The 27,500-nt window shown below is 45.1% G+C and overlaps 1 protein-coding gene across 1 annotated transcript in view; it reads right to left on the bottom strand.

The window, feature by feature from the left end:
* Positions 1–3,696: 3,696 nt before the first annotated feature.
* LOC120043662 (pre-B-cell leukemia transcription factor 1-like) overlaps positions 3,697–27,500 on the bottom strand; it is a 34,379-nt gene continuing 10,575 nt past the window's right edge. Inside the window, exons 3-8 of the mRNA XM_038988211.1 lie at positions 11,764–12,011; positions 8,205–8,395; positions 7,640–7,775; positions 6,137–6,293; positions 4,907–4,993; positions 3,697–4,136 (exon numbers count right to left, since the gene is read on the bottom strand). Coding sequence (XP_038844139.1) covers positions 4,950–4,993; positions 6,137–6,293; positions 7,640–7,775; positions 8,205–8,395; positions 11,764–12,011 — 776 coding nt within the window. The 3' untranslated portion in view covers positions 3,697–4,136; positions 4,907–4,949. The remainder of the gene's footprint in view (positions 4,137–4,906; positions 4,994–6,136; positions 6,294–7,639; positions 7,776–8,204; positions 8,396–11,763; positions 12,012–27,500) is intronic.

The following is a 27,500-nucleotide window of genomic DNA, read 5'->3' as shown; positions in this document are numbered from 1 at the left end:
TAATCCCGTCTTTTTGTAGGCATTAACTCCACCATGGTTCGTTGGTCAAAGCCCATGGAAAAATGAATGGTGTTTTTGTAAGGTTTTTTAATCATTGCAGAAAATAAGGTCTGCGGTAAACACAGGCTTAGGAGAGTTTATACATTTTGTTCTGAGATAATCTTTATCAGCTAATGTCACTTTTTGTAAATTTGTTGACATTTATGTAATAATAAAAAACACATAAAGCATAAAGGCTTCATAAAGTTCATGTTGACTGACTGATATTATCTCATAAAACAAAACGTATAAGATCTCCTAAGCCTGTGTTAACCTCGGACTTATTTTGGACATTTATATCAAAACCCTATTCTTTCCCCGTAGGGATGGCTGAAAGAACTAGAGGTAACTCATTTCCGGGGTTTTGGCCTACAAGCTGGCGACCTCTATTGTGGATAAAATGCTGTGCCTGGTGACGTAGTGCACATATATATAACTTGGCGTAGTGCACATACAAATAAATTCCAATGTACTGAATGAAAAATCTAAGTTAATTAAATGGGTTTCCATAGCATTTTCAGCTCTACTGAAGATTATTTAACAACAACTGTTGCGTTAAATAGCAAACGTGCCCACTCTGGTCTTGGCAAGTGCGCTCTCGTCAACAGCTCACAGATAAAGTGGGGTAGGCTACCTACATTATGAGATCATTTGTATTAGTCAAACGGCAGCCAATCATAGATCAACATGTCCCCAGAATAAGACCCTCGATATTTATTGGAAATTAGCATAAAGCTCATCACCATGCACATTCACCACCCTGTGAAGTTTATCATAATTTATTTAATCTGAAGCCTAATAAACTGCATGCTTTCCCGAATCATCATGGAAGGACCACACAATATCGCGTGACTACAAGTTTGCCTTGATAAAATGGTTACTATATCAATATTTGCGCATACAGCGTTTTCCACCGCGAATTCTCACATAATTAATTTTACCGACACAAAAAGAGCCCGCCATGTCAAATGAATTTATTGTCTGTCGGCATTTATAAAAGTGTACGAGCATAACCTGTTTCAATTTGCCCGGTCGTGACTTTCTTTCACGCATCAGGTAATTCATCCGCATGAAATGGTTGGATGGACACCTGGTTACTCAAAATGCTATTTTACAGACTCAGAATGACTTTTCGGGACCTTTAACAAGTGTAAACAAGTTATATTTTTTATCCACAGTTACACCACAAGATGGCGCTACAGTGGGTAAATATAATTTCCTGTCTTCACCGGGAGATTTAGTTAAGAGTTCCTTAATTTAATGTCTGATTATTGCAGCGAAAACAATCGTGTATTTTATTTTTTGAATCCTAAACACGAGAAATAAAACATTAGTTACTAGATATAGTGTACATAACCACGTGCTCTTATATAGCAATAGAAATACATTAATGTAGATATATTCACTTCAATAAGGTGCAGTCTCCCACTACAGAGACACCCATACACCTCGACATAGCCATGGCACTGCTAACAGGAAGTCAGTGTATTGGCACAATATACAAAACCATAAACATTTTGAATATCTTCAATTACAAGTATTTAATGTAGACTCATCACACACAACAGGGAACTTGTTGTTTACAAACATCAACATAAAAGGTGACATCACCGTGAAAATATCGTCTTATCAAACAACGTGACTGTGCTACTCTGGTACACTGGCAGCTGACTACAAGATCAGGGACTGTTTTAATGTTGTGACCCAAACATTTTTATATCTGTATATAGTGCAGAAGCTTATATAATGTTATTTCTACGCTGTTTAAAAATGTAAATGTCATATTTTTTTTTACATAAAAACTGTTGATGGATGGTCGATGATACCAATGAATTTATGTTTGCAGGTTACAAGATCAACGACTGATATTTGAATGATCTTCTACTGTGACATGATACTTCTACTGTGACATGATACTTCTACTGTGACATGATACTTCTACTGTGACATACAGCATAGGCTAGCGTTTGTATTGTTAATACATTAGTAGTTATTAATTAATGAATCTACATTTTCTTATTATGTACACTAGATGACCAAAGGTATGTGGACACCTGCTCGTCCAACATCTCGTCACAAAATCATGGGCATTAATAATGAGTTGGTCCCCCTTCGCTGCTATAACAGCCTCCGCTCTTCTGGGAAGGCTGTCCACTAGATGTTGGAACATTGCTGCGGGGACTTACTTACATTCAGCCACAAGAGCATTAGTGAGGTCGGGTACTGATGTTGTGCGATTAGGCCTGGCTCGCAGTCGGCGTTCCAATTCATCCCAAAGGTGTTTGATGGGGTTGAGGTCAGGGCTCTGTGCAGGCCAATCATGTTCTTCCACACCGATCTCAACAAACCATTTCTGCATGGGCCTCGCTTTGTGCACGGGGGCATTGTTATGCTGAAACAGGAAAGAGCTTTCCTCGAACTGTTGCCACAAAGCTGGAAGCACAGAATCGTCTAGAACGTGATTTTAGCATTAAAAATTCCCTTCACTGGAACTAAGGGACCTAGCACCGAACCATGAAAAACATCCTCAGACCATTTTTCCTCCTCCACCAAACTTTACAGTTGGCGCTATGCATTGTGGCAGGTAGCGTTCTCCAAACCCAGATTTGTCCGTCGGACTGCCAGATGGGGAAGCGTGAGTCATCACACAGTTCTTATGCCAACGTTGCTTCCAGAGGCAGTTTGGAACTCGGTAGAGTGTTACAACCGAGATGACAAACGATTTATACGCGCTACGCACTTCAGCACTCGGTGGTCCCGTTCTGTGAGCTTGTGTGGCCTACCACTTCACAGCTGAGCCGTTGTTGCTCCGAGACGTTTCCACTTCACAATAACAGCACTTACAGTTGACCAGGGCAGCTCTAGCAGGGAAGAAATTTGATGAACTGATTTGTTGGAAAGGTAGCATCCTATGACGGTGCCACGTTGAAAGTCACTGAGCTCTTCAGTAAGGCCATTCTACTGCCAATGTTTGTCTATAAAGATTGCATGGCTGTCTGCTCGATTTTATACACCTGTCAGCTACGGGTGTGGTTGAAATAGCCGAATCCACTCATTTTAAGGGTTGTCCACATACTTTTGTATATATAGTGTATGTAATGTATATTGATCATCCAACTCTCCATAATAAAATGAGACAGCAGACAGAGCTTAATAATTGACATACAATGTATTTATTCATTTTTGGTTATTTTCTGCCATTTAGAACTTTCTGTTGTGTACATTTTGTCTCTGTAGCAACTGTTTGTTTTTTAAAAAGTCTAAAAAGTAAAAGTAAAAGTACAATCGTTGCTAAACACCTAAAAGGGACTACATGCATGGAAGACGAGAAACAGTAGATTTTTTTTCTTTATTTTTCTTGTTATTCATTTTTTAATTATTATTCTTCTTCTTCTTTTTGAGTAACATGATGCGTCCACGTTAGGCTCCAACACACGCGGCTGGTGCGTCTTTGTGAAACAGTATTAGAAAAAAAAAACTACATGTGACTAAATTATCTTCTTTTTTTAAACGAGAGAAAAATAAGTGGTTATAAAAATAAAGAAAAAGACTGATGTCAGACAATGGAGGGAGGGAGAGGAGGGAGAGAGAGGGATGGGGGGATGGAGGGGGAGGAGGGGGGAGGAGGGATAGAGGAGGGAGGGAGAGGAGGGATAGAGAGGGATGGGGGAGGGGGGGAGAGGAGGGAAGAGCTAGGGGGTTATGGTGCATCGGGAGAGAGGAGGGAAGAGCTAGGGGTTATGGTGCATCGGGAGTGGAGGGGGAGAGTGATGCTCAGGTACAGGTAAAGCAGGGGGAAGTTGTCTCAGTTTGAGGTACGACTGATATGTGGGGGGGCATATTTGGGAAATGGGTTAGTTTGAGATACAGGAGAGGGATTGGGACTTGGGTTAGTTTGAGATACAGGTGAGTGATTGGGTGGGTAGAGGCGTGGCTGTGTGAGGGTGGAGGAAGTGGAATTTGAAGGGTAGAGGGGTGGGGGGCGTTTGGGGTGAGTGTGTGTCTCAGTTTGAGGTGTCCGAGTGCACGCTGCCCGGTGCCCCGTGAGGGGGGGTGAGGGAGGGGGGATCGGTGCTGTCCTGCCATCCACTATCAACCTGGAGAGAGAGAGAAAGGGAAGCGAGGAGGGAGAGAGAAAGAGAAGGAGAGAGGGAGATGAAAAGAGGGAGGGAAAAAGATTTGATAAAAGACATCAATTGAAGGTGTTCACATGAGTTGGTCTCCCACCTACAAGATCTCAGTTTAAAAAACTGGCAGACAGTGGTGGGAAACAGAGTGTTACCATAGATACTCACATGAAGACAGTGGTGGTAAACAGAGTGTTACCATAGATACTGACATGGAGACAGTGGTGGTAAATAGAGTGTTACCATAGATACTGACATGAAGACAGTGGTGGTAAACAGAGTGTTACCATAGATACTGACATGAAGACAGTGGTGGTAAACAGAGTGTTACCATAGATACTCACATGAAGACAGTGGTGGTAAACAGAGTGTTACCATAGATACTGACATGGAGACAGTGGTGGTAAATAGAGTGTTACCATAGATACTGACATGAAGACAGTGGTGGTAAACAGAGTGTTACCATAGATACTGACATGAAGATAGTGGTGGTAAACAGAGTGTTACCATAGATACTCACATGAAGACAGTGGTGGTAAACAGAGTGTTACCATAGATACTCACATGGAGACCGTGGTGGTAAACAGAGTGTTACCATAGATACTCACATGGAGACCGTGGTGGTAAACAGAGTGTTACCATAGATACTCACATGGAGACAGTGGTGATAAACAGAGTGTTACCATAGATACTCACATGGAGACAGTGGTGATAAACAGAGTGTTACCATAGATACTCACATGGAGACAGTGGGGAGGAAACAGAGTTCCTCCAGGCAGCTCCTCATAACATCCCGTCAGGAGTGTAGCACGGTGCTGGGTATCCACCTGGAGGAACAGGCCAGCAGGGGGCGCTTTACACACTAATACTACATGTAGACTACAGGCCAGCAGGGGGCGCTTTACACACTAATACTACATGTAGACTAATACTACATTTATACACACACTGGTACACACTAATACTACATTTATACACACACTAATACTACATTTAAACACACTAATACTACATTTATACACACACTGGTACACACACTAATGCTATATTTATACACACTAATACTACATTTATACACACACTGGTACACACACTAATGCTATATTTATACACAAACTGGTAAACAGACTGTTGCACACTGTTACAAGCACATTAACACTGCATACTCAAACACTAATACAGACAGGCAGACAGACAGACAGACAGAGACAGACAGACAGACAGACAGACAGACAGACAGACAGACAGACAGACAGACAGACAGACAGACAGACAGACAGACAGACAGACAGACAGAGGGAGGAACACAAAGTTCCAACAGGGGGCTAAAAGGTACAACTGAACAGGGGTAAGAGGGGCTCTGTAGTGGCTGGTAGCTGATACTAAGGGGTATCAATGATACCACCGGGAACACGGGTGGCAGTTTGGGGGGGATTGGGGGGGGGGGGGGGAGGAGAGAGGAACAAGCAGCTATAACCTGGGGAACTATTTGGGGGAGGGGGATGAGGGGGTCTTACTGCAGGCCTACCTGAGGCTGCAGAGGAGGGCTGAGAAATAACCCCTCCCCATTGGTTGGGTGTAAACCGGGGTGGGCGTGGCCTGTGTTTGGCCGACTGTACGACCCTGGCGAGCCTGCGGAATGTCATAACCCGCCAATCAGGAGAGAGGCTTTTGTGGCAGGGAGCGGGTAATTGGTGGGGCGGGTAATAAGAGGCGGGTTTAAACTTTGTTAGAAGGGAGACTATGGGAGAAGTAATTGTGTGAAAAAGGTGTGGCTGGTCTTGGTGGTGCTGCTGTGTGTTTGTATGCGAGCGAGCGCGTGAAATGCACCCCCACGTGGTCTACGACTGTGTGTGTGTGATGTGTGAGTGCCTGAGTGTGTTTGATGTCCAAATGTGTGTGATGTCCAAGCGTGAGTGATACTGGCGCGTACGCGCGCGTGTGTGTGTGTGATGTCTGAGTGTGTGTACCTGAGTTAGGCGTGGCGGGGGAGTTGGCCTGGCTGGCCTGTGAGGAGACGCTGGCTGCATCTACAGCTGTTTTCACAGCATACAGGTTAGCTTCCTCCTGGAACTTCCCTATGTTCTTCTTGTACCTGATCCTCTTGTTACCAAACCAGTTAGACACCTGAGAAAGAAGTAGGGGGGGGCAGGGAGAGAGGGAAGTAGGGGGGGCAGGGGAGGGAGAGAGAGAGAGAAGGAAGTAGGGGGCAGGGAGAGAGAGGGAGGGGGGTGAAGGAGAAGGAGGGACAGGGAGGGAGGAGGGACAGGAGGGGGAGAGAGAACTCAGTATGAGGAAAAATGAAAATGATCTACTAATCTGAATCAAGTGATAACTAATACATAGTCAAGTCTGAATTAAGTGATAACTAACACCTAGTCAAGTCTGAATCAAGTGATAACTAAGACCTAGTCAAGTCTGAATTAAGTGATAACTAAGTCCCAGTCAAGTCTGAATAAAGTGATAACTAAGACCTAGTCAAGTCTGAATAAAGTGATAACTAAGACCTAGTCAAGTCTGAATCAAGTGATAACTAAGACCTAGTCAAGTCTGAATCAAGTGATAACTAATACCTAGTCAAGTCTGAATCAAGTGATAACTAATACCTAGTCAAGTCTGAATCAAGTGCATGCAGGTGCTAGAGCGTGTTTCTGGGAACTTTAAGACATTAATCACATTCTATTCTTCTCACCTCATTGGGAAACGTTCAGATAACAACCTATTCCTGATACAGTACACATAACGTGGCTATGGTCAAAAGTAGTGCACTTTGGTGGTCTCACATCTACCCTGTAATTGAATTGACTTAGTTGACATGGAAAATTAGCCATTTATATTGTCAAAGTAAACATGAGCAATAATAGCAACAGTAGTGACAATATGAACAGCAGTATTAATACCTCCTATAACCCCCTACCCTGACCTCAGACAGTGACCCCTGTCACCCCTGTGTGACCCCAGTTTGACCCTTATGTAGCGGACATGAGCCGGGCTCACATTCTCGTGATGAGGTAAGCAATGCCTGCGACTTCAAAATCATTGTCACCAAGGGGGAATTTCCTCTTGGGCTAACAGTGAAGACGTTGGTTTCTCCCATGGGAGACCAGGGTTCAGATCCTACCTCCTATAACCATCTACCATAATATTAACAGTAGTATTAATACCTCCTATAACCAACGGTCAAGACGTTGGTTTCTCCCATGGGAGACCAGGGTTCAGATCCTACTTCCTATAACCCTCTACCATAATATTAACAGTAGTATTAATACCTCCTATAACCAACAGTGAAGACGTTGGTTTCTCCCATGGGAGACCAGGGTTCAGATCCTACTTCCTATAACCCTCTACCATAATATTAACAGTAGTATTAATACCTCCTATAACCAACAGTCAAGACGTTGGTTTCTCCCATGGGAGACCAGGGTTCCGTGATACTTCTGTGACCCTAGTTTGACCCCTATTTGACCTCTGACCTGAGAGACGGTGATGGCACACTTCTTGGCCAGTTCCTCCTTGGCCTCCTCACTGGGGTAGGGGTTAGACAGGTGGGAGTAGAAGTACTCATTCAGCACCTCAGTAGCCTGCTTGTTGAAGTTACGTCTCTTCCGTCTGACCAGAGAGAGAGGGAGGTCAGAGAGAGCGAGAGAGAGGGGAGGTGAAAGAGACACAGAGAGAAAGGGGAGGTGAAAGAGACACAGAGAGAGAGGGGAGGTGAGAGAGACACAGAGACACACTTGCTTTGGCAATGTTAACACGTTTCCCATGCCAATAAAGCCCCTTGAATTGAATTGAGAGGGGAGGTGAGAGAGACACAGAGAAAGGTGAGAGCCACAGAAAGAGAGGGAGGGAGGTGAGAGAGAGACAGAGTGGGAGGTGAGCGAGACAGAGAGGGAGAGACACAGAGAGAGAGAGAGAGAGAGAGAGAGAGAGAGAGAGAGAGAGAGAGAGAGAGAGAGAGAGAGAGAGAGAGAGAGAGAGAGAGAGAGAGAGAGAAACACACAAGCACACATCCACACTGTCTCTCTCCTTCTCTCTCACCTGGCGTCGAGGAATCTGGAGCGTAGGATCATGACGGCTTCACAGGTGCTCTGTTTGAGCTGCATCTGGATGGAGCTGAACTTGCGGTGGATGATCCCCACCATGCGCTCGATCTCCTTGGGAGAGATGGGCCGCGTACGACTCTGCTCCCTCAGCAGGTTCATCACATGGTTGGTGAACTCACTGCACGCCTGGGGAGGAGAGGAGAGGAGGAGGAGGAGGAGAGGAGAGGAGGAAGGAGAGGAGGGGAGGGGATGAAGGAAGGAGGAGAGGAGGGAGGAAGGAGGAGAGGGGATGAAGGAAGGAGGAGAGGAGGAAGGAAGGAGAGGAGGGAGGAGAGGAGGAGGGGATGAAGGAAGGAGGAGAGGAGGGAGGAAGGTGAGGAGGGAGGAGAGGAGGGGATGAAGGAAGGACGAAGGAGAGGAGGGGATGAAGAGAGGAGGGGATGAAGGAAGAAGGAGAGGAGGACGGAAGGAGAGGAGGAGGAGAGGAGGAGGAGGGGATGAAGGAAGGTGGAGAGGAGGAAGGAAGGAGAGGAGGGAGGAAGGAGAGGAGGGGAGGGAGATGTCATTTATTTCCTGAAGGGGAGGTACTGGTCGTGTCTGAATACCCATACTGAGGTCTAAATAGTAGTCTGTGAAATCTCTAAAATGTAGTACGCTTTAAATGCCAGGATGTCATCAGGCTTTTCATCTGGTGGAATTCACTGCACACTACTCAGGAAGATAATCATCTTTTCATCTGGTGGAATTCACTGCACACTACTCAGGAAGAGAATCATCTTTTCATCTAGTGGAATTCACTGCACACTACTCAGGAAGAGAATCATCTTTTCATCTGGTGGAATTCACTGCACACTACTCAGGAAGACAATCATCTTTTCATCTGGTGGAATTCACTGCACACTACACAGGAAGACAATCATCTTTTCATCTAGTGGAATTCACTGCACACTACTCAGGAAGACAATCATCTTTTCATCTAGTGGAATTCACTGCACACTACTCAGGAAGACAATCATCTTTTCATCTCGTGGAATTCACTGCACACTACTCAGGAAGACAATCATCTTTTCATCTAGTGGAATTCACTGCACACTACTCAGGAAGAGAATCATCTTTTCATCTAGTGGAATTCACTGCACACTACTCAGGAAGACAATCATCTTTTCATCTAGTGGAATTCACTGCACACTACTCAGGAAGACAATCATCTTTTCATCTCGTGGAATTCACTGCACACTACTCAGGAAGAGAATCATCTTTTCATCTAGTGGAATTCACTGCACACTACTCAGGAAGAGAATCATCTTTTCATCTGGTGCAATTCACTGCACACTACTCAGGAAGAGAATCATCTTTTCATCTGGTGGAATTCACTGCACACTACTCAGGAAGACAATCATCTTTTCATCTGGTGGAATTCACTGCACACTACTCAGGAAGAGAATCATCTTTTCATCTGGTGGAATTTACTGCACACTACTCAGGAAGACAATCGTCTTTTCATCTCGTGGAATTCACTGCACACTACTCAGGAAGACAATCATCTTTTCATCTGGTGGAATTCACTGCACACTACTCAGGAAGACAATCATCTTTTCATCTAGTGGAATTCACTGCACACTACTCAGGAAGACAATCATCTTTTCATCTAGTGGAATTCACTGCACACTACTCAGGAAGACAATCATCTTTTCATCTAGTGGAATTCACTGCACACTACTCAGGAAGACAATCATCTTTTCATCTAGTGGAATTCACTGCACACTACTCAGGAAGAGAATCATCTTTTCATCTGGTGGAATTCACTGCACACAACTCAGGAAGAGAATCATCTTTTCATCTAGTGGAATTCAATGCACACTACTCAGGAAGAGAATCATCTTTTCATCTGGTGGAATTCAATGCACACTACTCAGGAAGACAATCATCTTTTCATCTGGTGGAATTCACTGCACACTACTCAGGAAGAGAATCATCTTTTCATTTGATGGAATTCACTGCACACTACTCAGGAAGACAATCATCTTTTCATCTGGTGGAATTCACTGCACACTACTCAGGAAGAGAATCATCTTTTCATCTCGTGGAATTCACTGCACACTACTCAGGAAGACAATCATCTTTTCATCTAGTGGAATTCACTGCACACTACTCAGGAAGACAATCATCTTTTCATCTGGTGGAATTCACTGCACACTACTCAGGAAGACAATCATCTTTTCATCTCGTGGAATTCACTGCACACTACTCAGGAAGACAATCATCTTTTCATCTGGTGGAATTCACTGCACACTACTCAGGAAGAGAATCATCTTTTCATCTAGTGGAATTCACTGCACACTACTCAGGAAGAGAATCATCTTTTCATCTGGTGGAATTCACTGCACACAACTCAGGAAGAGAATCATCTTTTCATCTGGTGGAATTCACTGCACACTACTCAGGAAGAGAATCATCTTTTCATCTAGTGGAATTCACTGCACACTACTCAGGAAGACAATCATTTTTTCATCTAGTGGAATTCACTGCACACTACTCAGGAAGACAATCATCTTTTCATCTGGTGGAATTCACTGCACACAACTCAGGAAGAGAATCATCTTTTCATCTGGTGGAATTCACTGCACACTACTCAGGAAGAGAATCATCTTTTCATCTGGTGGAATTCACTGCACACTACTCAGGAAGACAATCATTTTTTCATCTAGTGGAATTCACTGCACACTACTCAGGAAGACAATCATCTTTTCATCTGGTGGAATTCACTGCACACTACTCAGGAAGAGAATCATCTTTTCATCTAGTGGAATTCACTGCACACTACTCAGGAAGACAATCATCTTTTCATCTGGTGGAATTCACTGCACACTACTCAGGAAGAGAATCATCTTTTTATCTAGTGGAATTCACTGCACACTACTCAGGAAGACAATCATCTTTTCATCTAGTGGAATTCACTGCACACTACTCAGGAAGACAATCATCTTTTCATCTGGTGGAATTCACTGCACACTACTCAGGAAGAGAATCATCTTTTCATCTGGTGGAATTCACTGCACACTACTCAGGAAGACAATCATCTTTTCATCTGGTGGAATTCACTGCACACTACTCAGGAAGACAATCATCTTTTCATCTAGTGGAATTCACTGCACACTACTCAGGAAGAGAATCATCTTTTCATCTAGTGGAATTCACTGCACACTACTCAGGAAGACAATCATCTTTTCATCTCGTGGAATTCACTGCACACTACTCAGGAAGAGAATCATCTTTTCATCTGTTTGACAACAGCTGATTATCAGATTAGGGGAGGAGCAACGAACGGCGAGGAACCAGCGTGATTGGATGATGCATTCTCAGTATGGAGCAGTATGTTGATATTTCCTGCTTCCTGCATCCGTTGTTACTAAACAGTACGTTCTAAATGGTATGTAGTACTACTAATACACAGTATGTAGTTTCAGTAAGTAGTAGGCAAGACAGATTTCAGACACGCCCCCTCCACCCCCCCTTCTCTCAGCTGTTTCTGGATAGTGTGTGTTCCCTCCTACCTGTTCATATTTCTCCAGTTCAGAGTGGAATATCCCTCTGATCTGAGTCAGCTTGGCCCTGTAGTCTGAGTGTTCTATACTGCCGTCGTTAGGAGACCCGCCTGCAGCCGCCGCCGCTGCAGCCGCAGCCGCCGCCGAGGCCCCACCTTTCTCCGGGCCGGACACGCCCTCTGCCAGCAACATGTTGTCCAATCGCATGATCTGGGGATCTGGTGGATCCTCATCCTGGATACCACGGATACTGAGGACTGGAGAGGAGAGAGATGGAGAGAGAAGCACAAGGGTTAGAAAGATTAATAGAGAGCGAGCGAGGGAGAAAAAGATGATTAGAGAGATGAACGTGGGGGAGAGAGATGGAGAGAGAGAGAGAGAGAGGTTAGAGAGATGAACAGAGAGGTGAGGGAGGGAGAGAGTAGAAATGGACAAAGAGAGAGAGAGAGCACATTTCCTCAGTGAAAACAATGTACTGAGCAAATGTTGAATTGGCTTTTTACCAAATTACTGTACGACAGACCACGTATTCACCCTGCACACCCTAATTGACAAACAAAACAAAGGCAAAGTCTTCTCATGCTTTGTTGATTTCCAAAAAGCTTTTGACTCAATTTGGCATGAGGGTCTGCTATACAAATTGATGGAAAGTGGTATTGGGGAAAAAACATACAACATAAAATCAATGTACATCAACAACAAGTGAGCAGCCTGAGGATGCAGCTTGAGCCCCACCCTCTTCAACATATATATATGAATGAATTGGCGAGGGCACTAGAACAGTCTGCAGCACCCGGACTTGGAATCTGAAGTCAAACATGTCTCCTGTTTGGTGATCTGGTGCTTCTGTCCCCAAACAAGGAGGGCCTACAACAGCACCTAGATATTCTGCACTGACTCTGTCAGACAGTAAATTTTAGTAACACTAAAATAATGGTGTTCCAAAAAAATGTCCAGTTGCCAGGACCCCAAATACAAATTCCATCTAGACACCGTTGCCCTAGAGCACACAAAAAACGATACATACCTTGGCCTAAACATCAGCGCCACAGGCAACTTCCACAAAGCTGTGAACGATCTGAGAGACAAGGCAAGATGGGCCTCCTACGCCATCAAAAGGAACATTACTTTTTTTTGTTTTTAACTTGAATCAGTTATAGAACCCATTGCCCTTCATGGTTGTGAGGTCTGGGGTCCATTCACCAACCAATAATTCACAAAATTGATACTCTGCAGGCAGACAGACAGACAGACAGACAGGCAGGCAGGCAGGCAGGCAGGCAGGCAGGCAGGCAGACAGACAGACATACAGCTGTAGTCCCAGCAGTGACCAGCAGAGTGCAGCCTTCCCCTGTTTCTAGCCCACTAGTGAGCAGACATAAGGGTCACAATAGAAGCCAGTGTTGTTTCCTCCTCCATGCTCTTACATTCAGGCCCCAGAACCAGTTACCAGGCTGGATTCTATTGAAGGCCTCAGAACCAGTTACCAGGCTGGATACTAATTAAGGCCTCAGAACCAGTTACCAGGCTGGATTCTAATTAACTTTTACCGCCTCTCAACCCCGGATCTGGGATCACCCCCCACCCCCCCCCACACTGATTAGCATCGCTAGCATAGCGTCACAATTAAATAGTAGCATCTAAATATCATTAAATCACAAGTCCAAGACACCAAATGAAAGATACAGATCTTGTGAATAAAGCCACCATTTCAGATTTTTAAAATGTTTTACAGGGAAGACAAAATATGTAAATCTATTAGCTAACCACGTTAGCAAAAGACACCACTTTTCTAACTCCATCAGTTTCTTACTCCATCAGGTGCTATCACCAATTCGGCCAAATAAAGATATTGATAGCCACTAACCAAGAAAAAACCTCATCAGATGACAGTCTGATAACATATTTATTGTATAGGATAGGTTTTGTTAGAAAAATGTGCATATTTCAGGTATAAATCATAGTTTACAATTGCACCCACCATCACAACTCGACTAGAATAAATACAGAGAGCAACGTGTATTACCTAATTACTAATCATAAAACATTTCTTAAAAATACACAGCTCACAGCAATGGAAAGACACAGATCTTGTGAATTCAGACAATATTTCAGATGTTCTAAGTGTTTTACAGCGAAAACACAATAAATCGTTATATTAGCATACCACATGTGCAAACGTTACCCGAGCATTGATTCAAGCCAAAGAGAGCGATAACGTAATCATCGCCAAAATATATTAATTTTTTCACTAACCTTCTCAGAATTCTTCCGATGACACTCCTGTAACATCATATTACAACATACATATAGAGTTTGTTCGAAAATGTGCATATTTAGCCACAAAAAACCATGGTTATACAATGACAATACTAGCAAAACTAGCCTGAAAATGTCGGGCGCCATATTTGACAGTGATCTTGTCTCATGAATAACTATTCATAAACTTGACTAAAAAAATATAAGTTGGACAGCTATCGAAAGACAAATTAGTTCTTAATGCAATCGCTGAATTACATTTCTAAAATTATCCTTACTGTGCAATACAGGGTTCGCCAAGCGAAGCTATACCAAAGAAAATGGCGGAATATGCGTTTAACATTTTTCGACAGAACAACGATTTATCATCTTAAATATTTCTTACTATGAGGTGATCTTCCATCAGAATCTTGGGCAATGTATCCTTTCTTGGGTCTAATCTTCTTTTGGTCGAAAGATGTCCTCTTGTCCGTCGAAATGCCCACTAACGTTCGACCGGGACCCCGAAACGTGCCCGGCGCTTCAAAGTGCATCACAAAGCAATGCCTCAAAATCGCACTAAACGGATATAAATTGCTATAAAACGGTTTAAATTAACTACCTTATGATGTTTTTAACACCTATAACGAGTAAAAACATGACCGGCGATATATTACTGGCTAAACAACAGCTTGGAAAGAGAGCAGGTCCGACGTCCATCGTGCGTCAGGCGCAGGGAGCAAAAGAACGGTACATCCGGTCTTTGGCCTTTTATACAGGCCCTGATTGCGCAATCGACTCCATTCAAATTGTCACCTCTTACTGACATCTAGAGGAAGGCGTGGGCAGTGTTTGTATCCTCATAGGATTCACAGGGACTTTAAAACTGACCTGGGACCAGAGGCCAAGATTTCTGAAATCTCACTCCCTGTCAGGAAAAGTGCTGTAGAATGAGTTCTGTTCCACTCAGAGACATAATTCAAACGGCTATAGAAACTAGAGAGTGTTTTCTATCCAATAATAACAATAATATGCATATTGTACGAGCAAGAATTGAGTACTAGGCAGTTTAATCTGTAGAGCAAATTATGCTAATGCGAAACAGCACCCCCTATAGTGGCAAGAAATTAAGGCCTCAGAACCAGTTACCAGGCTGGATACTAATTAAGGCCTCAGAACCAGTTACCAGGCTGGATACTAATTAAGGCCTCAGAACCAGTTACCAGGCTGGATACTAATTCAGACCTCAGAACCAGTTACCAGGCTGGATTCTAATTAAGGCCTCAGAACCAGTTACCAGGCTGGATTCTAATTAAGGCCTCAGAACCAGTTACCAGGCTGGATTCTAATTAAGGCCCCAGAACCAGTTACCAGGCTGGATTCTAATTAAGGCCTCAGAACCAGTTACCAGGCTGGATTCTAATTAAGGCCTCAGAACCAGTTACCAGGCTGGATTCTAATTAAGGCCTCAGAACCAGTTACCAGGCTGGATTCTAATTAAGACCTCAGAACCAGTTACCAGGCTGGATTCTAATTAAGGCCTCAGAACCAGTTACCAGGCTGGATTCTAATTAAGGCCTCAGAACCAGTTACCAGGCTGGATTCTAATTAAGGCCTCAGAACCAGTTACCAGGCTGGATTCTAATTAAGGCCTCAGAACAATTTACCAGGCTGGATTCTAATTAAGGCCTCAGAACCAGTTACCAGGCTGGATTCTAATTAAGGCCTCAGAACCAGTTACCAGGCTGGATTCTAATTAAGGCCTCAGAACCAGTTACCAGGCTGGATACTAATTAAGGCCTCAGAACCAGTTACCAGGCTGGATACTAATTAAGGCCTCAGAACCAGTTACCAGGCTGGATTCTAATTAAGACCTCAGAACCAGTTACCAGGCTGGATTCTAATTAAGGCCTCAGAACCAGTTACCAGGCTGGATACTAATTAAGACCTCAGAACCAGTTACCAGGCTGGATACTAATTAAGGCCTCAGAACCAGTTACCAGGCTGGATTCTAATTAAGACCTCAGAACCAGTTACCAGGCTGGATTCTAATTAAGACCTCAGAACCAGTTACCAGGCTGGATTCTAATTAAGACCTCAGAACCAGTTACCAGGCTGGATTCTAATTAAGACCTCAGAACCAGTTACCAGGCTGGATTCTAATTAAGACCTCAGAACCAGTTACCAGGCTGGATACTAATTAAGGCCTCAGAACCAGTTACCAGGCTGGATACTAATTAAGGCCTCAGAACCAGTTACCAGGCTGGATTCTATTTAAGACAACTGCTTGTGGGTTGTCAGTTCAAAATGGTTTCAACTAATTCAGAGACTTAACCAGATCATGTCTAATGAGTGTTATACCAAACCAGGTCTTCCCAATACAGACAGTAACGTCAGTAGAGTTGGGCAGTAAGTGTTTCTCAACTCCCGTCCTTTTGTTGTCGCACCGGACAAACACACCTCATTCAACTAGTCAAGGGCTTGATGAATAGTTGTTACCAGATTCAGGTGTGCTTGTGTGTGTCTACAACAAAACATTTGGGAAATACAACAGTGGCAGGTCCAGACACGAGGTGACAGAGGAGAAACTAAAATCATTTTTACATTTCAGTTATTTGGCAGACGCCTTGCTCAAGGGCACGTCGACAGGTTTTCACAGAGTCGGCTCGAGGATTCGAACCAGCAACCTTTCGGTTACTGGCCCAATAATGCTCTTAACCACTAGTCTACCTGCTGCAAAGTACAGTAGCCTGTATTACAAAATAAATAAACATTTTCTTCAGCTTATTCCAGGACATTTTCTTTAGGTTAGCAGTCTAATGCAGTGGTTCCCAAACCTCTCCTTGGACACCCCCAGACATGTCACAACTTTGTTTGAGCCCTGAACTATCTCACCTGGTTCACCTGGTCAATGGATTTAACTATATCACCTGGTTCACCTGGTCAATGGCTTTAACTAGCTCACCTGGTTCACCTAGTCAAGGGCTTTTACTAGCTCACCTGGTTCACCTAGTCAAGGGCTTTAACTAGCTCACCTGGTTCACCTAGTCAAGGGCTTTAACTAGCTCACCTGGTTCACCTAGTCAAGGGCTTTAACTAGCTCACCTGGTTCACCTAGTCAAGGGCTTTAACTAGCTCACCTGGTTCACCTAGTCAAGGGCTTTAACTAGCTCACCTGGTTCACCTAGTCAAGGGCTTTAACTAGCTCACCTGGTTCACCTAGTCAAGGGCTTGATCAGTAGTTAACAATTTGAATCAGATGTGTTTGCTCTGAAATAGCTACAATACATGGAATGACTGGAGGTCCCAGAGGAGAGGTTTGAGAACCACTCGTCTGATAGGTGTAGTAATGCTGTAGGAGTTAGTGGTCTCTTTGTGCGTCCCAAATGGTACTCTATTCCCCCTAGACCCATAGGGTTCTGGTCTGAATGGTACTCTATTCCCCTAGACCCATAGGGTTCTGGTCTGAATGGTACTCTATTCCCCTAGACCCATAGGGTTCTGGTCTGAATGGTACTCTATTCCCCCTAGACCCATAGGGTTCTGGTCTGAATGGTACTCTATTCCCCTAGACCCATAGGGTTCTGGTCTGAATGGTACTCTATTCCCCCTAGACCCATAGGGTTCTGGTCTGAATGGTACTCTATTCCCCTAGACCCATAGGGTTCTGGTCTGAATGGTACTCTATTCCCCTAGACCCATAGGGTTCTGGTCTGAATGGTACTCTATTCCCTCTAGACCCATAGAGTTCTGGTCTGAATGGTACTCTATTCCCCCTAGACCCATAGGGTTCTGGTCTGAATGGTACTCTATTCCCCCTAGACCCATAGGGTTCTGGTCTGAATGGTACTCTATTCCCCTAGACCCACAGGGTTCTGGTCTGAATGGTACTCCATTCCCCCTAGACCCATAGGGTTCTGGTCTGAATGGTACTCTATTCCCCTAGACCCATAGGGTTCTGGTCTGAATGGTACTCTATTCCCCCTAGACCCATAGGGTTCTGGTCTGAATGGTACCCTATTCCCCCTAGACCCATAGGGTTCTGGTCTTAATGGTACTCTATTCCCCCTAGACCCATAGAGTTCTGGTCTGAATGGTACTCTACTCCCCCTAGACCCATAGGGTTCTGGTCTGAATGGTACTCTATTCCCCCTAGACCCATAAAGTTCTGGTCTGAATGGTACTCTATTCCCCCTAGACCCATAGGGTTCTGGTCTGAATGGTACTCTATTCCCTCTAGACCCATAGGGTTCTGGTCTGAATGGTACTCTATTCCCCCTAGACCCATAGGGTTCTGGTCTGAATGGTTCTCTATTCCCCCTAGACCCATAAAGTTCTGGTCTGAATGGTACTCTATTCCCCTAGACCCATAGAGTTCTGGTCTGAATGGTACTCTATTCCCCCTAGACCCATAGGGTTCTGGTCTGAATGGTACTCTATTCCCCTAGACCCATAGGGTTCTGGTCTGAATGGTACTCTATTCCCCCTAGACCCATAGGGTTCTGGTCTGAATGGTACTCTATTCCCCCTAGACCCATAGGGTTCTGGTCTGAATGGTACTCTATTCCCCTAGACCCATAGGGTTCTGGTCTGAATGGTACTCTATTCCCCCTAGACCCATAGGGTTCTGGTCTGAATGGTACTCTATTCCCCCTAGACCCATAGGGTTCTGGTCTGAATGGTACTCTATTCCCCCTAGACCCATAGGGTTCTGGTCTGAATGGTACTCTATTCCCCCTAGACCCATAGGGTTCTGGTCTGAATGGTACTCTATTCCCCCTAGACCCATAGGGTTCTGGTCTGAATGGTACTCTATTCCCTCTAGACCCATAGGGTTCTGGTCTGAATGGTACTCTATTCCCCCTAGACCCATAGGGTTCTGGTCAGAATGGTACTTTATTCCACTAGGCCCGTAGGGTTCTGGTCTGAATGGTACTCTATTCCACTAGGCCCGTAGGGTTCTGGTCTGAATGGTACTCTATTCCCTCTAGACCCATAGGGTTCTGGTCCTCCTAGGTAGATTAAATGTGTCTGACTGACTGGTGAATGACTGGTTTGTTGTCTAAATATATATCTGTCTGGTAGATTAAATGTGTCTGACTGACTGGTGAATATATATGTCTGTCTGGTAGGTTAAATGTGTCTTACTGATTGGTTCTCAGAAAGGCTTCTGTCAGTCTGGACCCGTCAGACATATTTAGACAACTAACCAGTAATACACCAGTCTTACAGGGTGCTGGTTAGGGTCCAGACTGACAGAAGCGGTTCTGAGAATCAGTCTTACAGGGTACTGGTTAGGGTCCAGACTGACCGAAGGGGTTCTGAGAATCAGTCTTACAGGGTACTGGTTAGGGTCCAGACTGACAGAAGCGGTTCTGAGAATCAGTCTTACAGGGTACTGGTTAGGGTCCAGACTGACCGAAGGGGTTCTGAGAATCAGTCTGACAGGGTACTGGTTAGGGTCCAGACTGACAGAAGCGGTTCTGAGAATCAGTCTGACAGGGTACTGGTTAGGGTCCAGACTGACAGAAGCGGTTCTGAGAATCAGTCTTACAGGGTACTGGTTAGGGTCCAGACTGACAGAAGCGGTTCTGAGAATCAGTCTTACAGGGTACTGGTTAGGGTCCAGACTGACAGAAGCGGTTCTGAGAATCAGTCTTACAGGGTGCTGGTTAGGGTCCAGATTGACAGAAGGGGTTCTGAGAATCAGTCTGACAGGGTACTGGTTAGGGTCCAGACTGACAGAAGCGGTTCTGAGAATCAGTCTGACAGGGTACGGGTTAGGTTCCAGACTGACAGAAGCGGTTCTGAGAATCAGTCTGACAGGGTGCTGGTTAGGGTCCAGACTGACAGAAGGGGTTCTGAGAATCAGTCTGACAGGGTACTGGTTAGGGTCCAGACTGACAGAAGCGGTTCTGAGAATCAGTCTGACAGGGTACTGGTTAGGGTCCAGACTGACAGAAGCAGTTCTGAGAATCAGTCTTACAGGGTACTGGTTAGGGTCCAGACTGACAGAAGGGGTTCTGAGAATCAGTCTTACAGGGTACTGGTTAGGGTCCAGACTGACAGAAGCGGTTCTGAGAATCAGTCTTACAGGGTACTGGTTAGGGTCCAGACTGACAGAAGCGGTTCTGAGAATCAATCTTACAGGGTACTGGTTAGGGTCCAGACTGACAGAAGGGGTTCTGAGAATCAGTCTTACAGGGTACTGGTTAGGGTCCAGACTGACAGAAGCAGTTCTGAGAATCAGTCTTACAGGGTACTGGTTAGGGTCCAGACTGACAGAAGGGGTTCTGAGAATCAGTCTTACAGGGTAATGGTTAGGGTCCAGACTGACAGAAGCAGTTCTGAGAATCAGTCTTACAGGGTACTGGTTAGGGTCCAGACTGACAGAAGCAGTTCTGAGAATCAGTCTTACAGGGTACTGGTTAGGGTCCAGACTGACAGAAGCGGTTCTGAGATTCAGTCTTACAGGGTACTGGTTCACAGAGAATTCACCCAACGAAGGACGACATAAGAAACTTAACCATATCCTTCTTTAGTGTGTGTGTGTGTGTGTGTGTGTGTGTGTGTGTGTGTGTGTGTGTGTGTGTGTGTGTGTGTGTGTGTGTGTGTGTGTGTGTGTGTGTGTGTGTGTGTGTGTGTGTGTGTGTGTGTGTGTGTGTGTGTGTAAGCCTCTGGTTGTAAGAAGATCAGGTTTAAGTAGCGTCTGTTAGTATTTACTGAAGATTGACACGCACACATTCTGAGAGATGGAGATGAGACAGAGATAGAGCGAGAGACAAAGCGAGAGACAAAGCGAGAGACAGAGCGAGAGACAAAGCGAGAGACAGAGCGAGAGACAGAGCGAGAGACAGAGCGAGAGACAGAGCGAGAGACAAAGCGAGAGACAAAGCGAGAGACAGAGCGAGACAGAGCGAGAGACAAAGAGACAGAGACAGAGCGAGAGACAGAGCGAGAGACAAAGCGAGAGACAGAGCGAGAGACAGAGCGAGAGACAGAGCGAGAGACAGAGCGAGAGACAGAGCGAGAGACAAAGCGAGAGACAAAGCGAGAGACAAAGCGAGAGACAGAGCGAGAGACAGAGCGAGAGACAGAGCGAGAGACAGAGCGAGAGACAAAGCGAGCGAGAGACAGAGCGAGCGAGAGACAGAGCGAGCGACAGAGCGAGAGACAGAGCGAGAGACAGAGCGAGAGACAGAGCGAGAGACAGAGCGAGAGACAGAGTGAGAGACAGAGCGAGAGACAGAGCGAGAGACAAAGCGAGAGACGGAGCGAGAGACAAAGCGAGAGACAGAGCGAGAGACAGAGCGAGAGAGAGCGAGAGACAAAGCGAGAGAGAGCGAGAGACAAAGCGAGAGACAGAGCGAGAGACAGAGCGAGAGACAGAGCGAGAGACAGAGCGAGAGACAGAGCGAGAGACAAAGCGAGAGACAAAGCGAGAGACAAAGCGAGAGACAGAGCGAGAGACAGAGCGAGAGACAGAACGAGAGACAAAGCGAGAGACAGAGCGAGCGAGAGACAGAGCGAGCGAGAGACAGAGCGAGCGAGACAGAGCGAGCGAGACAGAGCGAGCGAGACAGAGAGTGCGAGAAAGAGAGTGCGAGAAAGAGAGAGCGAGACAGAGAGAGCGAGACAGAGAGAGCGAGACAGAGAGAGCGAGACAGAGCGAGCGAGAGCGAGACAGAGAGAGAGACAGAGAGAGAGACAGAGAGAGTAGCAGTGGTTTGTGTGGCTGTTGCTATGGTAGCGTTGCCAGCTTTCCCTGGCATCCCCTTACTGCCAAAACAACAGATAAGACACACACACACACTCTCTCACACACACACAGAGGCGTTAATTAGGGCGTCTCTTAAGGAGCCACTAAAGACCCTGTGAAAAATGAACGCTCATTTGAGAGGTCATTAATTTGCACAGTTATGCAAATTAGGTGGCAATTACAGCGTAGTTCCCTGGATCAGCTCACATTTATAATCACACAATGAGGGATATGACAGCATCCACATCTGGCAACCGGCCAGTCTACAATATACACACAGAGACACACACAGTCTACAATACACACACAGACACACACACAGTCTACAATATACACACAGACACACACAGTCTACAATATACACACAGAGACACACACAGTCTACAATACACACACAGAGACACACACAGAGACACACACAGTCTACAATATACACACAGAGACACACACAGTCTACAATATACACACACGCAGATAGACAGACAGAGACAGGAGTCAGTACAAGAGCTAACCTTTGCTGGTTGCAAACCCAACCTGGCAATTAACAGCAAACAGCCCAATATGATAAATGACAATACAGTTACTGTAATTGTATAGGCCTTAGTGCTGAGTTATAGTTACTGTAATTGTATAGGTCTTAGTGCTGAGTTACATTTACTGTAATTGTATAGGCCTTAGTGTTGAGTTACAGTTACTGTAATTGTATAGGTTTTTGGTGCTGAGTTAGTTACTGTAATTGTATAGGCCTTGGTGCTGAGTTATAGTTACTGTAATTGTATAGGTCTTAGTGCTGAGTTACAGTTACTGTAATTGTATAGGCCTTAGTGCGGAGTTACAGTTACTGTAATTGTATAGGCCTTGGTGCTGAGTTAGTTACTGTAATTGTATAGGCCTTGGTGCTGAGTTACAGTTACTGTAATTGTATAGGCCTTGGTGCTGAGTTACAGTTACTGTAATTGTATAGGCCTTAGTGCGGAGTTAGTTACTGTAATTGTATAGGTCTTGGTGCTGAGTTACAGTTACTGTAATTGTATAGGCCTTAGTGCGGAGTTAGTTACTGTAATTGTATAGGTCTTGGTGCAGAGTTACAGTTACTGCAATTGTATAGGCCTTAGTGCGGAGTTAGTTACTGTAATTGTATAGGCCTTAGTGCGGAGTTAGTTACTGTAATTGTATAGGTCTTGGTGCTGAGTTACAGTTACTGTAATTGTATAGGCCTTAGTGCGGAGTTAGTTACTGTAATTGTATAGGCCTTAGTGCGGAGTTAGTTACTGTAATTTTATAGGTCTTAATGCTGAGCAATTAACCAACATTTGTTATTTTTCGTTTTTTAAAGAACTAATTGACTGATGTCAGTTCAATTATTTGAATTACAGTCTGTTTTTTTTAAATGTAAACTCAATGAGCAGTTTCTCTAGAGAAAGAATAAGATGAAGCCCAAACTGTGCGATGTAGTAGGGAGTTGTAGTTTACGAACAGGCCAATATTCTACATGGTTTAGTGCATAAAACATGGTAATTAACTACAATGACCATAATCCATTGCGCATCTACTTGTCCGGTCCGTGTTTGTTGTACGCCTGCTACGTCAGGTTAGTGTGGGGCAGACACCGAGATAGAGAAGAGATGGGCCATCCACAGGGATAGAGAGCAGTTTCTTCACGAAGTATCTCTACCTGATCTAAGTGATTGATAGTTGGTATTCAGCAGTCACAAAAAGTATAACCTTATTTACTTTGAAGAACTACTAAAATAGTGATTTTGTCAGACAACTCAGGCAGCAGCTCTATAGAGATGAGATGATGACTTGGAATAAAATAAAGTCATTAAATAAATAAAATATACACAACAATTTCAATATTGTATTAAAGTAATGTGAATAAATGAGGGTTAATAAGTGATAAGCCGTAATGGGCAGTCACTGCCATCATGGGACTTTTATTAATGGTTTAATTCTGTGTTACAGCATTCAATGTATAAAATAATTATCAAAACAAAAAAACACTTCAAAAAGCTCTAATCGCTCAGCACAAGTAGGCCTATATCTTCCACTGGCAACCAAACACAGTTACTACTACATCTTTCCCCAACTGAAACTCTGCTGAAACTGGGAACACCCAGGAAATTCAACTGGATCAGGAACTGAAACTCTGCTGAAACTGGGAACACCCAGGAAATTCAACTGGATCAGGAACTGAAACTCTGCTGTAACTGGGAACACCCAGGAAATTCAACTGGATCAGGAACTGAAACTCTGCTGTAACTGGGAACACCCAGGAAATTCAACTGGATCAGGAACTGAAACTGTGCTGTAACTGGGAACACCCAGGAAATTCAACTGGATCAGGAACTGAAACTCTGCTGAAACTGGGAACACCCAGGACATTCAACTGGATCAGGAACTGAAACTCTGCTGTAACTGGGAACACCCAGGAAATTCAACTGGATCAGGAACTGAAACTCTGCTGAAACTGGGAACACCCAGGAAATTCAACTGGATCAGGAACTGAAACTCTGCTGAAACTGGGAACACCCAGGAAATTCAACTGGATCCGAAACTGTAGTATCTTTATATCTAATTAGGTACAAAATGTCAAACGCCCATCCATCCTTTCCCCAACATCCCAAACAATTCTCACACTTCTCTTTCGCACACAAGTAACATCAACAAATGTGTGATGTTAAGGGCAAATGACAACCCCAGACAACCACGCACCACACACACGACAGGGCAGTCAAACCCATTAGTAGGAGACACCAAAGCTGTGTTGTATGTATTATACATGTTGTGACTCATTATTAATGCTGCACTATGATGCATTACAACATCTAAACATGTATTAACCATTATGACAATAACCGTGGCCATCTGCATGACAATTAAACGTTACTCAGAAATGTCAACGGTCACAGCCCTACCCCACACACCTAACAGATTAACTAGATTACTATAACTCAATCCAAAGAAACACCTGAACATTACCTCACACACATACATGTACGCACGCACGCACGCACGCACGCACGCACACACACGTTGGTAGTGTGTAATAGCAAGTACGGGGCCTCCCGAGTGGCGCAGTGGTCTAAGGCACTGCATCGCAGTTGCTAGCTGTGCCACTAGAGATCCTGGTTCGAGTCCAGGCTCTGTCGCAGCCGGTCGCGACCGAAAGACCCATGGGGCAGCGCCCAGCGTCATCCGGGTTAGGGGAGGGTTTGGCCGGCAGGGATGTTCCTGTGGCGGGCCGGGCGCAGTGCACGCAGACACGGTCGCCAGGTGTACGGTGTTTACTTCCGACACATTGGTGTGGCTGGCTTCCGGGTTAAGTGGGCATTGGCTGGGTCGACCCTCGCCTCTCCCGAGTCCGTACTGGAGTTGCAGCGATGAGAAAAGACTGTAACTACCAATTTGATACCACCATTTTTTTTTAATACATCAAAGTAATATCAGTACAATAACGTCTGCACTGATTTGATGTTAGTGTGTGGATGTGTGTTTACAATGATATGAAATGGCGGTGAGGGTGTGATATGGTTTATCAGCGTGTGTGTGTGTGTGTCACATGGCTCAACTTAACAGACAGGAGGATTCCCCCCGTTTCTTGGGAGAGCGGAAGTATTAACTGAGATTAGAGCTTACACAGAAATCCCCTCCTTCCATCCCTCCATTCTTTCCATCTCCTCTCTTACGCCCTGTCACTCGGATCATTCCATCATTCAGTTGATCATAATCCCACTCCGCTAATAACTCAGGTAGAGAAAGAAATAGACGAGAGGAAAGGTCAGAGAGAGAGGGAGGATAGACACTAACAGACGTGTTGCTGAGACAGAAAGGGAGGATAGACACTAACAGACGTGTTGCTGAGACAGAGAGAGGGAGGATAGACACTAACAGACGTGTTGCTGAGACAGAAAGGGAGGATAGACACTAACAGACGTGTTGCTGAAACAGAAAGGGAGGATAGACACTAACAGACGTGTTTCTGAGACAGAAAGGGAGGATAGACACTAACAGACGTGTTGCTGAGACAGAGAGAGAGGGAGGATAGACACTAACAGACGTGTTGCTGAGACAGAGAGAGAGGGAGGATAGACACTAACAGACGTGTTGCTGAGACAGAGACAGAGGGAGGATAGACACTAACAGACGTGTTGCTGAGACAGAGGGATGGAGAGATAGGTGAGAAGAGAGATAGAGGGAGCGAGGTGGGGAGAGGAAGAGAGATCAACCTGTAGTCTACACCCAGCCCAGTGAGTACTCTACACCCAGCCCAGTGTGTAGTCTACACCCAGCCCAGTGAGTAGTCTACACCCAGCCCAGTGAGTACTCTACACCCAGCCCAGTGTGTAGTCTACACCCAGCCCAGTGTGTAGTCTACACCCAGCCCAGTGAGTAGTCTACACCCAGCCCAGTGAGTAGTCTACACCCAGCCCAGTGTGTAGTCTACACCCAGCCCAGTGTGTAGTCTACACCCAGCCCAGTGTGTAGTCTACACCCAGCCCAGTGAGTAGTCTACACCCAGCCCAGTGAGTAGTCTACACCCAGCCCAGTGTGTAGTCTACACCCAGCCCAGTGTGTAGTCTACACCCAGCCCAGTGAGTAGTCTACACCCAGCCCAGTGAGTACTCTACACCCAGCCCAGTGAGTAGTCTACACCCAGCCCAGTGAGTACTCTACACGCAGCACAAAAAGAAAGAAGGAAAAAGGAGAGACAGAAGGGAGAAAACGGAAACAGAGAGAGAGAGAGAGAGAGGAGAGAGAGACAGAGAGACAGAGAGACAGAGAGAGAGAAAGAGAGAGAGGAGAGAGAGAGAGAGAAGGATGAAAGAGAAACAGAGAGAGGGACAGAAAGAGAGGATGGGGAACCAGGTCCCATTAGTTTTAATTAATCCTTAATTAGTATGGATTATGGTCCAGCCTCCCAGACTGCCCACCACACACACGTCTATGTTTCAGACAGACACGCGTCTATGTTTCAGACACACGCGTCTATGTTTCAGACACACGCGTCTATGTTTCAGACACACGCGTCTATGTTTCAGACACGCGTCTATGTTTCAGTTTCAGACAGACACGCGTCTATGTTTCAGACACACGCGTCTATGTTTCAGACACACGCGTCTATGTTTCAGACACACGCGTCTATGTTTCAGACACGCGCGTCTATGTTTCAGACACGCGTCTATGTTTCAGACACGCGTCTATGTTTCAGACACGCGTCTATGTTTCAGACACACGCGTCTATGTTTCAGACACACGCGTCTATGTTTCAGACACACGCGTCTATGTTTCAGACACGCGTCTATGTTTCAGTTTCAGACAGACACGCGTCTATGTTTCAGACACACGCGTCTATGTTTCAGACACACGCGTCTATGTTTCAGACACACGCGTCTATGTTTCAGACACGCGTCTATGTTTCAGACACGCGTCTATGTTTCAGACACGCGTCTATGTTTCAGTTTCAGACAGACACGCGTCTATGTTTCAGACACACGCGTCTATGTTTCAGACACACGCGTCTATGTTTCAGACACACGCGTCTATGTTTCAGACACGCGTCTATGTTTCAGACACGCGTCTATGTTTCAGACACGCGTCTATGTTTCAGACACACGCGTCTATGTTTCAGACAGACGCGTCTATGTTTCAGACACGCGTCTATGTTTCAGACACGCGTCTATGTTTCAGACAGACACGCGTCTATGTTTCAGACAGACACGCGTCTATGTTTCAGACACGCGTCTAT

This window comes from Salvelinus namaycush, unplaced genomic scaffold (assembly GCF_016432855.1).
Source record: "Salvelinus namaycush isolate Seneca unplaced genomic scaffold, SaNama_1.0 Scaffold99, whole genome shotgun sequence".
In the NCBI taxonomy this organism is placed as follows: Eukaryota; Metazoa; Chordata; class Actinopteri; order Salmoniformes; family Salmonidae; genus Salvelinus; species Salvelinus namaycush.
This window is presented reverse-complemented; position numbering and strand designations above follow the sequence as displayed.